The 15,315-nt window shown below is 39.4% G+C and overlaps 1 protein-coding gene across 3 annotated transcripts in view; it reads left to right on the top strand.

The window, feature by feature from the left end:
• kng1.S (kininogen 1 S homeolog) overlaps window positions 1-7,180 on the top strand; it is a 31,109-nt gene extending 23,929 nt beyond the window's left edge. Inside the window, exons 8-12 of one of the 3 annotated variants that reach the window (XM_041564801.1) lie at window positions 258-365; window positions 2,316-2,408; window positions 2,607-2,666; window positions 2,880-2,957; window positions 6,421-7,180. In XM_041564801.1, the coding sequence (XP_041420735.1) occupies window positions 258-365; window positions 2,316-2,408; window positions 2,607-2,666; window positions 2,880-2,957; window positions 6,421-7,080 (999 nt within the window). In that variant the 3' untranslated portion in view covers window positions 7,081-7,180. The remainder of the gene's footprint in view (window positions 1-257; window positions 366-2,315; window positions 2,409-2,606; window positions 2,667-2,879; window positions 2,958-6,420) is intronic. The other 2 variants (XM_041564802.1, XM_018265651.2) reach the window with 2 other exon arrangements.
• Window positions 7,181-15,315: the final 8,135 nt, after the last annotated feature.

Genomic DNA, 15,315 nt, shown 5'->3' with positions numbered 1-15,315 from the left:
CAGCACAAGAAGGGTAGTGATTCCTAGCATTAAATTGCAACAACCATACTTTTTTCTGGGAGGCATTGTGCCATGGTACAGTAACTCACAGCATTAAATGGCACAGTGACAATATTTTTGCTTGTACTGTATCTTGTATCTTACTCACAGGGAACTGAATCACTTCCCAAAAGCTTAAGTATAGTAACAGACACACCAGTACTTCATGAAAAATACTTTCACACTTTTTACTCTTTGAATGCTCTTCTAACACTTAGGGAGTACATGAAAAAACCTATGATGTGACATTTAATATTAAAGAGACCAACTGCTCAAAGTCTGATTATGCTATCCTGGGAGAAGAATGCCAATTTATAGAGACAAAGGTAAGTATATGTGATAAACTGTATATTTACCAACTTGAAGCTAACCTGTATAAAATTAAAGCCAGGGTTAAATAAAAATGATCTAGGGAAATTGCCCAACTCTGTAGAGTTGGTGGGAATAAATGGTACAATCCATTATAAAAATGCTATCTATAACAACAATGTGCTACTAAGTCGTTTTAAAGTAGGTACTACAGAATGGCGCAATCTCTTTGACCAGATGCGCAGGCCTGATTTCAGAGTAAGAAGGGAATTTGATGCATAACACCCTAGGTGAATGTTGTTTGTTTTTTTTGTTTTTTTGCCACAATGCACTGCTCATTTGTTCTCTAATACAATTGAATGGTATCTCATTGGTCAGATTGACAAGCATGTGCTTTTGGGGTAAACGGATAATGATAACAAATTAAAACTTCCTCAGAGACCTCAGCCTTCATTAACATAGACATTATTTAAACCTACGGTAACCCACCCATCCAATTGATGCATTAACCCTTCTAGTTCATTTCAGTCAAGTTAAAAAAAGCTTTACATACAAAGCCAATTAAGATAAAAACAATCAAGTTAATTAGATATGTCATAAAGATTCAATCCATGCATTTATGAAAGTTCATATTATAGTCCAGAAGTCTTTTTCATCATATTGTATTTCATATACTGCTCACAGCTAGAAATGTTACAGATACATTCAGATAACAGATTCAAAATGTTACAAATTCATTTTGGTAACAAGTTAATAAAGTATCAATATGTAGGTTACTTTGTAACAATTACTGGGTAAATCAATCTAGCGATTCCAATTTTTATTCATTGTGTGACTTTTTCCCCTTAAAAATAGCAACTTATTTGGAATACCAAATTTAACCCTTGGGGTTGCCTTGTGTTTAACCTATGAATCCATTTAACCTCTGCTCTCAACAATTTGGCCTGTAGATCACCCCTTCTAGGGCCCAAGGTCACTCTCTCTATCCCTTGCACTGATGCTAAATCTATATTCTCACCGTTGCACTCCTTAAAGTGAAGATACTGGTGTACCTTCACTCCCAGATTTTATAGTATTAAGGTGTTCCCTTATCCTATTCTTTAGACTTCTGATGGTACAACCAACATACTGTATATGGCATTTTAAACATGTTATTAAATATACCACATATTTCTTGCTACAGTTTATGTAATTTTTGATTTGAAAAACTGTCTTACATGTATTGCAACCCGTGGAGCCGTATCTGAACATCGCATTATTATGCAACCATGTTTCCGATCTTAATTCCTTACTGAACATACTGGGAGCCAAAGTCATTTTCAGTTGGAGCTTTTCTTGCTACTACCTGAATACCTGGTTTAAGTATCTGTTTGAAAAATGTATCCCCATATAATACCAGCAAAATGTTTTTAATAATGCCATAATTTTATTGAACTGTGCACTATTTCATAGATGCATGAATTGAATCTTTATAACATTAAATTAACTTGATTGTTTTATCTTATTGGCTTTGTATGTGAAGCTTTTTTTCAATTTGATTAGAATGAACTAGAAGGGTTAATGCATTTTTTGGAAGGGTGGGTTACCGTAGGTTTAAATAATGTGTATGTTAATGAAGACTGAGGTCTCGGAGGAAGTGTGCACACACGAAAAATGTCAGACCTCAGACGCTGATGCTTTTAAATTGAATATGGAAATAAGTGTCAGGCCACACTGGGCGTTTTGGGGAGATTTGGTCTCCTGGCGACTAATCACCTAGTTTTTGCAGCGACCAATCTCCCCAAACGCCTTCACTGACTCTGTGCCGGCTAAAATGAAAAAACGCCGGCGCTAATCACATGCGGCGATTTGTTTATTTGGCATATACCGTATTTAAGGGTATATACTAGTGATATTATATCCTGTACTCCAAAAATGTTTTCTTTTAAACATGCTGAGATACTGTATAATATGGTCTTTTTTTTCAGAATGCTCTAAATTGTGACGCCAAAGTAAATGTTACAGACACGAAAATTATTGTTGCATCAAGTCCTATATGTAATGCCAGAGCCAGAACAATGGTAAATATTATATTTTTTCTTCATAGAACAAACCCAAGGAGTTGATTTATTAGATATCATAGTAAAAACTACTGTTTTGCTGCCACCATTCGATCTCTGCAAATATATTTAAGTGATAATTTAAATCACCCTGTTCGTTCATGAAATCAACAGGCTCATTTGATTAACAAAATTATTATTTATCATTGTCTGATTCAGGAATTCCTGAATCAGTTTCTAGCAAAGATGGGGGACAACACAATTTTTGTGGTGTATTCAGTAAGTATCAGTATTGATCAAATCCAGTTTCATTGAGGTGCTTTTCCAGGTAATTGATAATACTGAAATGATTCAGAAGGATTTATTTTGACTTCTAATTCAATATTAGGCATAATACATTGCAGCATTCATAATCAGATCTATTGGAATCTACCGTTCCATAACAGTCATTGATTAATCTATCCCTTTCTTTTTTCCAACCTTTTATTATAGAAAATCACAAACAAGCAATTTTCTTTATCTCAAAATATGTTTATTAGGTTACATCTGTCTCCAGGGCCGGTACTAGGGGTAAGTAGAAGAGGCACTTGCCCTTTTACTTTTAGTGTTTAGTCTTCTGAAACTTGTAACATGCTGCACATTCTGCAGGAACCGGCAAGAAGGGTTAAGAGACCGGGGCACAAGGCTTAGTCTTTAGAGGCAGGCAGTACTGATCTAGGAGTAAGGGACCAGGGTACAAGACTGTGAGTGGCAAAGAAAAGCAGCAGCAGCTGTGCTTGAGAAGAAGGGAGTGGGCAGGCAGGCAGGACAGGAGTGTTAGAAGCAATCAAGAGAAGCCATCTTTACTAGAGGTGAAAGGGGACAGACTCTAATAGCAAAGGGAAGCAGGCACTGTGTTTGAGGGGACAGAAGCAGTTCAGAAGGCAAACAGTGCTGAAGAAAGAGTTAGCTTGAGGTACCTTGAAAAAACATTAAGGGGTCCGTTTACTAAAGTGCGGTAAATCTGACTTTAAGTTTCCGCATGTTATCGCTGAGAATATTTTTACGCCAGAATATTCGCAGCGACTAAGTTTACTAAACAGCGATGCGCTCAGAAGTCATTGCGATCACTTGCGGTAACTACGTTAAGGAACCAGTTTACGTTAGCGGTAATTTTAGTGAGTTGCGAATTTTCTGGCGAAAAATTACGTTTTTGCGAATATTTATGCTATAAAATAGTCTTGTTATTATGGCAAATTTTTACTGTGACATTTATGGCCAGAAATGCATCTTCAAAACTTATAAACTTTATTGACTGATGATTATACCATCCAACAACATTACCAGAGTGACACCAATCAAACATGTCTGCATCATATAAACCCTTCTGCCAATAGATTCATAGGAACAAGAAATGATACCAGTCAATCTCTTTGCTTCATAGAAATGCACAGTTTAATGTAGCCAATCACAATGAAACCAAAAAAGTGTAGAGGCTGACGAATCCTTGGACTGTGATGGCCGCTGCCAATAATACACCTCTGAGCTGAAACTGCTGCTGTTGCACCAGATAGAAGCAGAAGCCAAAACATCCTGTCAGCAATAGCTACAGATCTCTCTCCTGTCAGCAAAGAATTATGGGTAAAAAAGCCCATTATTATGGGATATTTCCTGCCCCTTGAGAATTTTCTGGCGAAAAAAATACTTTTATGCCACTACATAGGTGGCGGTAAAAGTTTGCGAATATTCTGGCGTTAATTTTGTCTATAGCACATTTCGCTGTTTAGTAAACCAAGCGTTAATGTGTACGTAGCGTTATTTTCAGCAAATGCGATAACTGTCGAACAATTATTCTTGCGCAAGAAAATTCCCAAATTTATATTTACCGCAGGTTAGTAAACTGGCGATAACATATTTGGCGAAAATTCTGTCTATAAATTGTGCGAATATTTTTAGCGCACTTTAGTAAACGGACCCCTAAACCTGGGTTCCACTACACTGCATTTTGCAAATTGGTTTGGAAAAGAAATAAAGATACCCTCTCTAGACTAGTGTTCACTTATAGGGCACATTTACTAAAGAGCAAATTGTCATTTTTTTTTGGCCGCCCAATTTACTAAGGCTAACGATCTTTAATCCAGTAATTTATAAAAAATGTGAAAGTTTCTATTCGTTACCCTTTTCACCAAAGTCTATTTCACCAAATTGTAACTGGAAAATTAATAAGATGAAGCTTACTTTCAAAGCACTTCATAACTCTGCCCCACCCTACATCTCTGAACTTATCTCTATATACTCACCCACTCGCTTACTACGCTCCTCTACTGACCTACTACTCAACTCTTCTCTCATTACCTCCTCACATGCTCGCATTCAAGATTTTGCAAGGGCTGCACCCCTCCTCTGGAACACTCTCCCACGGTCTGTCCGACTTTCTCCCAACCTTTCTGCTTTCAAGAAATTTCTGAAAACGCACTTCTTTCGAGAAGCCTACCCTCACTCTGCTTAACTACCAAACGCAACACCACATACAGTACCACATTTCTCACCCACTTAATTCGATCTTGCCCACTCCCACACCTTGTGTATTACTCCCTTCCCTTTAGACTGTATGCCTATGCATAGGGCCTTCCTCACCTTTTTGTACCTGTATTGATTGTGATGTTTGTTACTCCATATATTCTATGTATGTAATTCATGTGATGTAGTTGTATAATCACATTTACTTTACAGTGCTACGCAATATGTTGGCGCTATATAAATACATGTTATTAATAATAATAATAAATACATCCTCAAGATTGTCAGTCACATCTTATCCTATACTCCAAAAAAGTTTTTACAAAAATTAAAATTCTGGACTTTTTTCATATTTAATGTGGGATTACCCTTACAATTTGTAACTGTTAAAAATATCTTATTTACACTTTTTTAACATTTGAAGCTCATGCCTCATTTTTTTTAGGGTGGGCTCATTGCCTAGGACAATAAAGGATCTCTAATGATTTTGCTTCCTTGGACATTTTTTTAAAAAAAAGTGCCCGCTTCAAGCAATTTCACCAACATCACTAATGAATACATACATATGACCCTTGTTTACCCACTGAATTTAAATTGACATAAGCATAAGTAAGTTACAAAGTTCTGCTCAGAAGAAATTAAAATTCGCTAAGTAATCTTTGCACCAACTAATCTTCGCTGACAAAAGTACACCAGTTTTCTTTTGCTGAGACGTAATGACGTATTTTGATGAATATTCGTATGTGTCAGGAAATAAAATAGGACATAGTTGCGCGAAGTATGGCGGAGCTAAAATTCGACCAAAGGTAAATCTGCCCCTTAGTGTCAGTGCTGATTTAAACACCAGTCAATGCATATATCAAATACTGTGCTTAAAGGGGTTGTTCGCCTTTAATGTAAATTTTAGTATGTAATAGAATGACAAATTCTAAGCAACTTTTCATTTGGTCTTCATATCGTTTTTTGTTTGTCTAGTTTTTCTGACTTTCATATCCCAGTCTCTTATTCAAATCATTGAATAAGAGATTAGGGTAATCTGGACCATAACAACCAGATTATTGAACCTGCAAAATGGAGAGCTGCTGAATAAAAAGCTATTTAACCCAAAAAGCTAAATAATAAAAAAATTAAAACCAATTTCAAATTGCCCCAAATATCACCCTCTACATCATACTAAAAGTTAACTCCGTGAACAACCCCTTTAAAGTGACTTGTGCTATAGTTAAATAAATGTGGTTACTTGCTTATGCTCATTGCACTAAAAAACAATAATTCATTAGAATGACCAGTGCCAATTTTTTAGGTGCCAAACAAAGAACTTAAACCCTGGTATATCAATAGACCTCTCTTACAATTCGCAGAGACCATGTGCCATGTGCACTATATTGGTATTAAAAGTGAAGTCGCAGTGGTAAAACATATGCATCGCTTTGTTTTTCCCTGGTAATCTGAAGCTGTCTCAAGGGGAAACTTCAGGTGACTTTGAAAATTCTGTGCAACAAAATGAATGATTATTTTTATTTTACTGTTCTAGGCCATGTTTACCTATAAGGGTCTTTCCCCTTTCCGTGGGGTTCTACCTCAAGGAAGTCCATACAGAATAAGAAGAGATACTGAGAGAGCAAAAGGGCCTGCACATGGTAATAAAGGAGAACAAAAACATGTCAAAAAGCATAAAAAAGAGAAAAAAGACAAAAGAAAGAAGAAAAATGGCCATAAAAATGAAGATTCATCTGAAGAGTCTCAAGAATATACTATCTTACCTACAGTGCATGCAACTCAGCGCATGCAACATACAACAACTCAGACAGTACAGTTGATAACATCAGCTCAGAAACAGGAAAGCTTAAGTAAAACACCTGGGGAACAAATATCTAAAACCACAGAAAAGCCAACATTAGGACTATTTCCACATATTCCATCAGTACCAGAAGACCAGGATATTTTTTTAAATTTTCATGACGACATTGAACTAGATTTACCAGAACCAGATGTATCAAGCTTCCCAAAATGTCCAGGGAAGCCATGGGAGCCAGTGAAATTGCCTTCCACAGAACCAACATATGACCTTTTTGACCTTGCCTCTGCCATTGGAGATGCCACACCTACAGTAGCTGAAAATATTGAAAACAAAGTGCCTGGCAGCACGAGTCAGGGATTTAATGATGAAGATCTGCTACTAAGTTTCATTTAAAAACACTAACAGTGTTATGCTTTTGATGAAAATAAAATTGTGTATGCTACAATTATCTACTTATAAATGGCAAATTTCCTATAAACATGTAAAATCATAACTTGCATTTGCTTTTATTACTCTTACTGACCCTTCCTACTCTATTTTTATTTAGCTAGAAATTGAATGGCGTGGTTAGTGTTTAAATTAAGTTTTAGTCTGATGTAGACAGGGATATTCTGAGACAATTTGCAACTGGTTTTAATTTTTTTAAATCATTATTTATTTTTTTATTCAACTGATCTCTGATCTGGTTGCTAGGAATTACTCTAACAACCAGGCAGTTTTGAATGAGAGACCGAGAGGATGAAATGTAAGTTGTAGGTTACATAATTTCCTATTCTTAGAAACTTTTTCATTGGCTTTGATTTTTATAGTTTTTTTTTAATTATTTCCTTACATCTCCTAGCTCTTTACAACTTTTATATGGGGGTTACTTACCAGCCCCTGCAGCCAAAACTGTGAGGCATATATTTCACTGTTATTGTTATCACTTTCTGTCAAGTCTGGTCTTCTATTCGTTTTTTGTTCTCTCATTGAAAAATGCTAACTTAAACCCTAGCAACCAGATAGCTGGTGAAATTCCAAACCAGAGCTGCTAAACTAAAAGCGAAATAATTAAAAAACAACAAAAAAATGTAATTAATAATTACAAAGGGTCTGTTTGTCACTGTCTTCATCATAGTAAATGTAAAGGTGAACTACCCCTTTAATTTAGGTGCTTTCCTTGTGATATCAGTAACTAGAAGTTACCAGTCTGCATAAAAACAGTTACAGAATATGAAAGATTCAGCCAGAAGCAATATCTTCTCTTCAGACAACGGCACTCATATAGCAACACATTTACTGTGTCAAGCAATCAAATGTTTCTGTTACTTGTTCTACTTACATGTGAAAAATGCTAATAACTGCTTACCATCAGTATGAAGGGGAAGTAAATAAACACCCCAACAGCTCTTTAATTTGATCCCACCATGTACTAGCCTCAGCATCCTTAGGAATGCCAGCCACTCACCATCCTGTGCCAGAGAGAGTTGATAATTTTCTCCTCCCTCACTAGATTACGGCATTAGGTTTTAGGTTACAACAAGTGATCTCCAACTTCAATCATCCATCTTTACATGGCTAAGCACATAGGGGCAAATTCACTAAAGTGCGAAGTGGCTAACGCTGGCAGAAATTCACCAACATGACGTAATTTTGCCACTTCGCCGATGTACTAAGGGTCCCTGGTGTAAATTCACTAGCGAAGTAGATAGACTCTAGTGGTACTTTGTTCCCTAATGCCAGGCGAAGTTGCACTCTGGCGAAGGGACGTTACTACGCTAATTCACTAAAATGCGGATTTTTCTGAACGTTACCTCTTGCGCCAGAGTTTACTTCGCCAGCTCAGACCAGGTGAAGTGCAATAGAGTAGAAAAGTCCCAATAAACGCTGACATCTTTTACTTTTTACAGGGTGATAGGCTGAAAAAGATTGTACATTTTTTGGGGTACCCTCCTACATTTCCTAACATATGGCACCTAAACTATACAGTGGGCTCATGTGTAGGGCATTATAACAACTCTATTTTCTTTTATTAAGCTTCCCTGGCCTTGTGTAGTGTAATGTAGTTGCTGCAACATATACGTCCATTGTACTTTAACTGCACGCCGTATGCTAATTAGGCATCGCTATCGTAACTTCAAACTGCTTAACGTATTATCGTTAGAGCAACTTTGCAAGTGTTCGGTACCCTGGACGGAACTTCGGATTTTTGTGAATTAGCATTGTCCTGGCGAATCTACGCCTGGCGAAGTGTTTCGATGTCAGCGAAGCTGTCGCTGGCGCAATTTCGGAGGTAAGTAAATTTGCCACTATGTGTGGGTTGTGAACCACTGGCTTCTCATGCTGTGAGCATGTGTTTTATTATAGAACAGCACTTAACTCTGTTTTTCAGGTACAGTATTGCTACTTTACCTGAAAAACTACATATTCATATGGGGGTGAAGCATTGAACGTTGTAGGGCTCCTACTATTGCCCACACAGGAACAAAATTAAAGAATGAACAGCAACACTGTGTTGGTCCCCATATATGTGAAAAGGTTTTAGCTTCACAAACCACAATTCAATGAACTGTATATGCAGGCTTCCCTCCACAACTTTGGTAAAGTCAATTAGCAATAGGAATGTTTGTAAGGAGCCGCACATGCTCAATTAAATGCAGTGCAGGGGCTTACATAATTTATTGTGACCACTTGTGCATCAACATTTTAGGGGGCTCAACCCTACCTTCATCCCAGAGGGAAATATTCCATTAACGCTACTGTCTGGCAGAACTAACTTGCACTTTTTAATTTCTAAATTCATCATATTTTCCATTGCTGTGCATAAGGCCAAGACAACAGAAGACATTCCAAGCTGAGACAGTTTGGATCCCGCAAGAATGGTCACACTGGTGAAGAAATTGAGACTCATAAGGTGTTACAAATAGGCAGTAGTATGGGGTAAAAAGTAATGAAGAACATTTGAATTTAAAGACCATTTTTAGTGAACACTGAGAACTTGAGGCAATAAAGTTTGCTTGTAGGCTTTTTGAATTCATAGTAAGTTAGTGCCTGTAAGGATTTAAAAGGATTAGGATGAGATCTTATCACAAATGTTTCTAGCAACTAGTAGCAACTAGTAGAACATATGTAATGTGAATAGAATATTAGAATAGAAATTATACAATTTTTACTAAATATACAGTGGCAGACTGCAGATTTTTTTTTAGAAAGCAGCTGGTAGACACCTATAAGAAGGCCATATATCGGTGCCATTTTGTGTTTGGTGGGTATATTTAAGGATAAAATATCCAAATGCCCTGGTTAATTTTAATTAACTATGCATCTGACTACTCATAAGGGGCAGATCAATTACCAGTCCCTGTGGCCCCCATTATTAGGTGGGTGTAAATCAAGAAGTAGCTGCTGAAGAGGCTGAACCCATGGAGTTATGGATTGTAAGGGACCCAAACTTTGCTGAAGAAGAGGCTAGGAATAAGGTAAAAATACTGCACCTCCACTGTGGAGGACTTTTTAAAGATCGTTACAAAGACCCTGGACAAACATCACTGGGCACATTTACTTAGGGTCGAATACCGAAGGTTAATTGACCCTCGATTTTCGACCGTCTAAGTAAAATCCTTCGACTTCGAATATCGAAGTCTAAGGATTTACCACATTTAGTACTAACGAACGATCGAAGGTAAAAACGAATAAATCCTTCGAATTGAACGATTCGAAGGATTTTAATCCATCAAACGATTTTCCTTCAATCACAAATTGGCTAGAAAGCCTATGGGGACCTTCCCCATAGGCTAACATTGATGTTCGGTAGGTTTTAGGTGGCAAAGTAGGTTGTCGAAGTTTTTTTTAAAGAGACAGTACTTCGACTATCGAATGGTCGAATAGTCGAAAGATTTTTAGTTCAAACCGTACGATTCGAAGTTGAAGGTCGAAGCAGCCAATTTGATGGTCGAAGTAGCCAAAAAAATACTTTGAAATTCGAAGTATTTTTTATTCTAATCCTTCACTCAAGCTAAGTAAATGTGCCCCCACAAGTTCTTTAGATAAGTGGACTCTTTTCTGTAATAAAGTATGTCACATCATCTGTTATCTAGTTTATTATAGTGATGCACCGAATCCACTATTTTGGATTTGGCCGAACCCTGAAGATCCTTTGTGAAAGGTTTGACTGAATGTCAAACTGAATCTGAATTCTAATTTGCATATGCAAATCAGTAACAGAAAGAGAAAAATATTTTTTTGCCTCCTCGTTTTGTCTTGTAATTCTAAGGATTTGATTTGGCCAGGAACGAAGATTCAGTCGAATCGGAATCCTGCTGAAAAAGGCAGAGTCCGAATACCGAACCGAATCCCCAATCAGTGGCTCGTGGGCATCCAACCGTATCCACAGGTTGTTGCTACCTGTGGCCTCAAAACAGGTGCTTATTTCTTAATTAATGGCTTGGTGAAAAGTTTTGGTTGCATAAAAACTAGGTGTACTGTCACACAGAGCCTCCTGTAGGCTGCCGGTACAATGCCCAGGAACATTTTTCATGCTTAAGTTGCTCCCTAACTCTTTTTACAGCTGAATGTTGCTCATGTGTAAAAAGGATTGAGGTACCCCCAGCTTACAGAGACAAAGTCCTTGGCCCTAGCTTGCAAGAATGCCTTGTGTTTTCCCCTAATATAATTATTGAAATGCCTGAAATACAAACATTTAGAAATAACTGAATTGTAGGGTACAGAGACATACATATGCTATCATAAAATCAGATACATACAAGATACAAGTTTATAAAGTATGTTGCATAAAGCTCAAACTAATTTCATACAAAGAGAAGGGATACCAGTGAATATGACTTTATGCATCCTGCTGAATTCCCTTCAATCTAATTGGGGACTCAAATAATTGGATGCCACTGTATTCAGTCTGTGGCAGGCTTTCTTGACCTATTGTTGGGGCATCCATAGATGTGTGGGATACAACACTGTGATTCAAGAATTGGAAAAGAATTATACTCCTTGCATTGCTTCAACCACTTGACAGTTAAAAATGTGCAACCTGTTGTAGTTCTGGAATGGGAAGCTGATGGGTGGCTTTTAGGGCAAGGGCACATGGAGCGTAGGGTCTCTGTGTATTTTTTGCAGGCTGAGAGAAGCAGATCGGCTACATACACCACCTGTATTGATTTTAATAAGATCTGCTAGTATGCACTCACATGCAGGGGAGTGTAGGTTGACCTGAAAATGCAAAAGACAGACCTGACCTCCCCTCAGCTGCATGTGATTTCTGGCAAGTGGAAACAGTTCAGACTGATGAAGTTGGGGCAAAGAGTGGATCTGCTTCTCTTAGCCTGAAAGAAATAAGCAGGCTGAGAGCTGCAGAGCCAAGGCTCTGTTTGCCCATGGCCTGAGGCTAGGGTCACGTGTAGTGATTTTGGCCTGCTCCTCTGCTGCCATCTGAATACATTGCCTCTGCTCAGGTGCAGGAAGACTAAGGATCTTGGCGTGAAATGCAAAATCTTGCATTTCGGTGTTCGCTTGCACCCAAGCTGACATAATGTATTCGGATGGCAGCAGAGGGGTGCATTTCTCTGCAGGCTGAGGTTAAGCTCTAGCCTTAAAGGAGACATTTTATACAGGGTCAGACTGGAGTCTCCGGGGGCCCCCTCCCGAGCTCCAACTCCCTGGCCTGCCACATCACTGTTCGCGCACGCGCAGACATGTCACGCTGCTCCTGAATGCACAGCTCGCGCATGTGTAAAAGCGGCGCATACGTTCATTTCTTAATAGCACACCCAGTGTGGGGGGAGCAGGTCTGGGCCAGTGGGGGCCCATGAGGGCCAGGGCCCACGGATTTTCCTGGTTTCCCGCTGGCCCAATCCAACACTGATTTTATAAAACCTTCATATTCAAATATATTACTCATCCTTCCTCAAAACATGTAATGATGCAGAAAGAAAACCGTTTTGAAAGCAATTTACCTCCTAAAAATGTCATTATATCAGAACTGCAGAGAGATCTTTACAGGTCAGAAGCTAGGCTGAAATGAGGCGCTTCTGGGGTCCTTTTATAGACCTACGCTGACCCGCCCATGACGTCACAAAGGGGCGGGGCAAGCAGACGCGAGACTATAAAACCGGAACCCAGAAGCCGGCATTTAAAGGTGTCATCCGCAAGGAGCAGAGCGAGGTCGACCCGAACCCGCCCGACCCGCGGGTCCCGCGGGTATCGGGACGGCCCGCACATCACTAGTTCATAGCCTGCTTATACTGCTGCTGCTGCCTGATCATTCACTTATAACTTATACCTTAAATGCTCAACATTAAACAATAGATGTGAAGGTTAATACAATCTGTACAAAATGTAATAGTAATTTTTTTTTATTTAAACTACAACAGTATGCTCCTGTGTTTCACAGCAAATAAACATCAGTCACAAATGTACATCCCCAACTGGACATAATCTATAATCCATAATATATTGTTATACACTATGCAACTCTCTGCCTCTATTAAATTATAAAAGTTATACAAACAGTGTACATTAGTATTTACTGTTATCAAATTCCAGATCAGCAGCTGTAGGTTTGTTTTCCATTATATTGATATATCCAGCAGTTCTAGAACCATTTATGATCAGGTGCAGGGAGTTGCAATGGAATAAATACAGCTGTTCTGAAACAATTAATGATCAGGTGCAGGGAGTTTCAAGGGAAAATGCAGCTGCTGTGGAACAATAACTGGTCAGGTGCACCATACCTCCCAACATTTTGGAAATCAAAAGAGGGAGCCGTCGGCTCCAGAGTCAGAAACTGGAGAGTCCTGGACATAGGGTTGCCACCTTTATGTCTGGCTGAGACCAGGTGGGTGTGGGGGGGTCCGTGACGTCAGTGGGTGTGTCTGTGATGTCAGTGGGCGGACCGTAATGTCAGTGGGCGGGGCTATGACATCAGTGGGTGGGCCCTTGACGTCAGTGGGCGGGCTATGACACGACGATCAGCGATTGGCCGATCGCCGTGTCAATCAAGGGAATCCCGCCCGGTTTTCCTTATTTGGAAAACCGGGCAGGAAGTATAGACCCGGGCAGCCCCTCAAAATACCGGGCTGTCCGGGTCAAAACCGGACAGGTGGCAACCCTACCTGGACAGGAAGTTGCAAAGGGGTAGGGCTGAGCACAGTTTTCAAGCTAATACAGCCGTTTTTTGACCTACCGTATATACTCGAGTATAAGCCGAGTTTTTCAGCGTCCAAAATATGCTGAAAAATTGTACCTCGGCTTATACTCGAGTCAGGGCCTTGCACAAAAATTATCCTTTGCTGATCAAAGCATATATAGGGTACCTAGCGGTTGGAGCGGATGGCTGCGCTGAACTGTACTTCTTCTGTGCACCGCAGGGCCCTCGGCAGCTCACGCACATCCTCTCTTCTGTGTGCTGCAGGGCCCCAGCAGCTCGCACACATCGTCTCTTCTGCGCACCGCAGGGCCCCAGCAGCTCGTGCACATCGTCTCTTCTGCGCACCGCAGGGCCCCAGCAGCTCGCGCACATCCTCTTTTCTGTGCGCCGCAGGGCCCCAGCAGCTCGCGCACATCCTCTTTTCTGTGCACCGCAAGGCCCCAGCAGCTCGGACACATCCAATCTTCTGTACGCCGCAGGCTGTCAAATCAGATGCCTGAAGGGCGGAAGCTGAACACACGCTGCGTGTGACTTCACGAGCGGCGCAATGTCGGCCACACACACTTGTCTTCAACCACGGCAATTTGACAGGCCCAGGCCCTGGGGAGCAGGGAAAAAATACGGTACCGTACATATAAATGAATATATAACAGCTTCTCTTTTCCAATTATGGCAGTATCTGCAGTGCTGATTTTGACATGAGGCAAGAAAAGCTCAGGCAGTACCTAAGAGATGTCAATACAAATGAATGTCAATACAAATAGATAATAAATAGATACCTGTTTTTTATTTGACTGGGCAATATGAAATAGATCACAGTTGTGGAGCCATGCATTGTGCCACATGCAGCAACTTAACTTCCACATTTTCAATCTGAAAATTGAAAGTTATGCTCTCTACATCAGCAAATCTAACCAAGGGATAATACCCTTTGGGAAGGTATGGTAAGTTGGTAACTATGGAGGTATAGTAGGGAGAGATGGTGCCATAGTAACAGTGGGATAATACTGTAAATACTGTATTCAAAAACATTTAACCCACTCATGTCTCAATTTTTGATTATTTAAACTTACCAGTAACTGCTGCATTTCTCACCCTAGGCTTATACTCGAGTCATTAAGTTTTCCCAGTTTTTGTAGGTAAAATTAGGTACCTCGGTTTATACTCGGGTCGGCTTATACTCGAGTATATACGGTAAAAGGTATTAAAATTAGAAATATTTCTTCTATTTTACATTATTTTACATGGTTTGATGCATTGTGAAAATGTATGCTATATGTCCCCTTTAAACCTGCAAATTTGCTACTCACCCACCTTCAACTAGAAGGGGGAGGAGAATTGTTGCAGCTTCCTCCTGCATTTTTAACACAATACAAGCACACACACAATAACACTTTCTTTAACACTTACAACACACACTATGCAACAAGAATACACAAATACATATAAACCTTTTTATTATAATATTATTCAAAAATGTTTTTTTCATG

Source organism: Xenopus laevis, chromosome 5S (genome assembly GCF_017654675.1).
Source record: "Xenopus laevis strain J_2021 chromosome 5S, Xenopus_laevis_v10.1, whole genome shotgun sequence".
In the NCBI taxonomy this organism is placed as follows: Eukaryota; Metazoa; Chordata; class Amphibia; order Anura; family Pipidae; genus Xenopus; species Xenopus laevis.
This window is presented reverse-complemented; position numbering and strand designations above follow the sequence as displayed.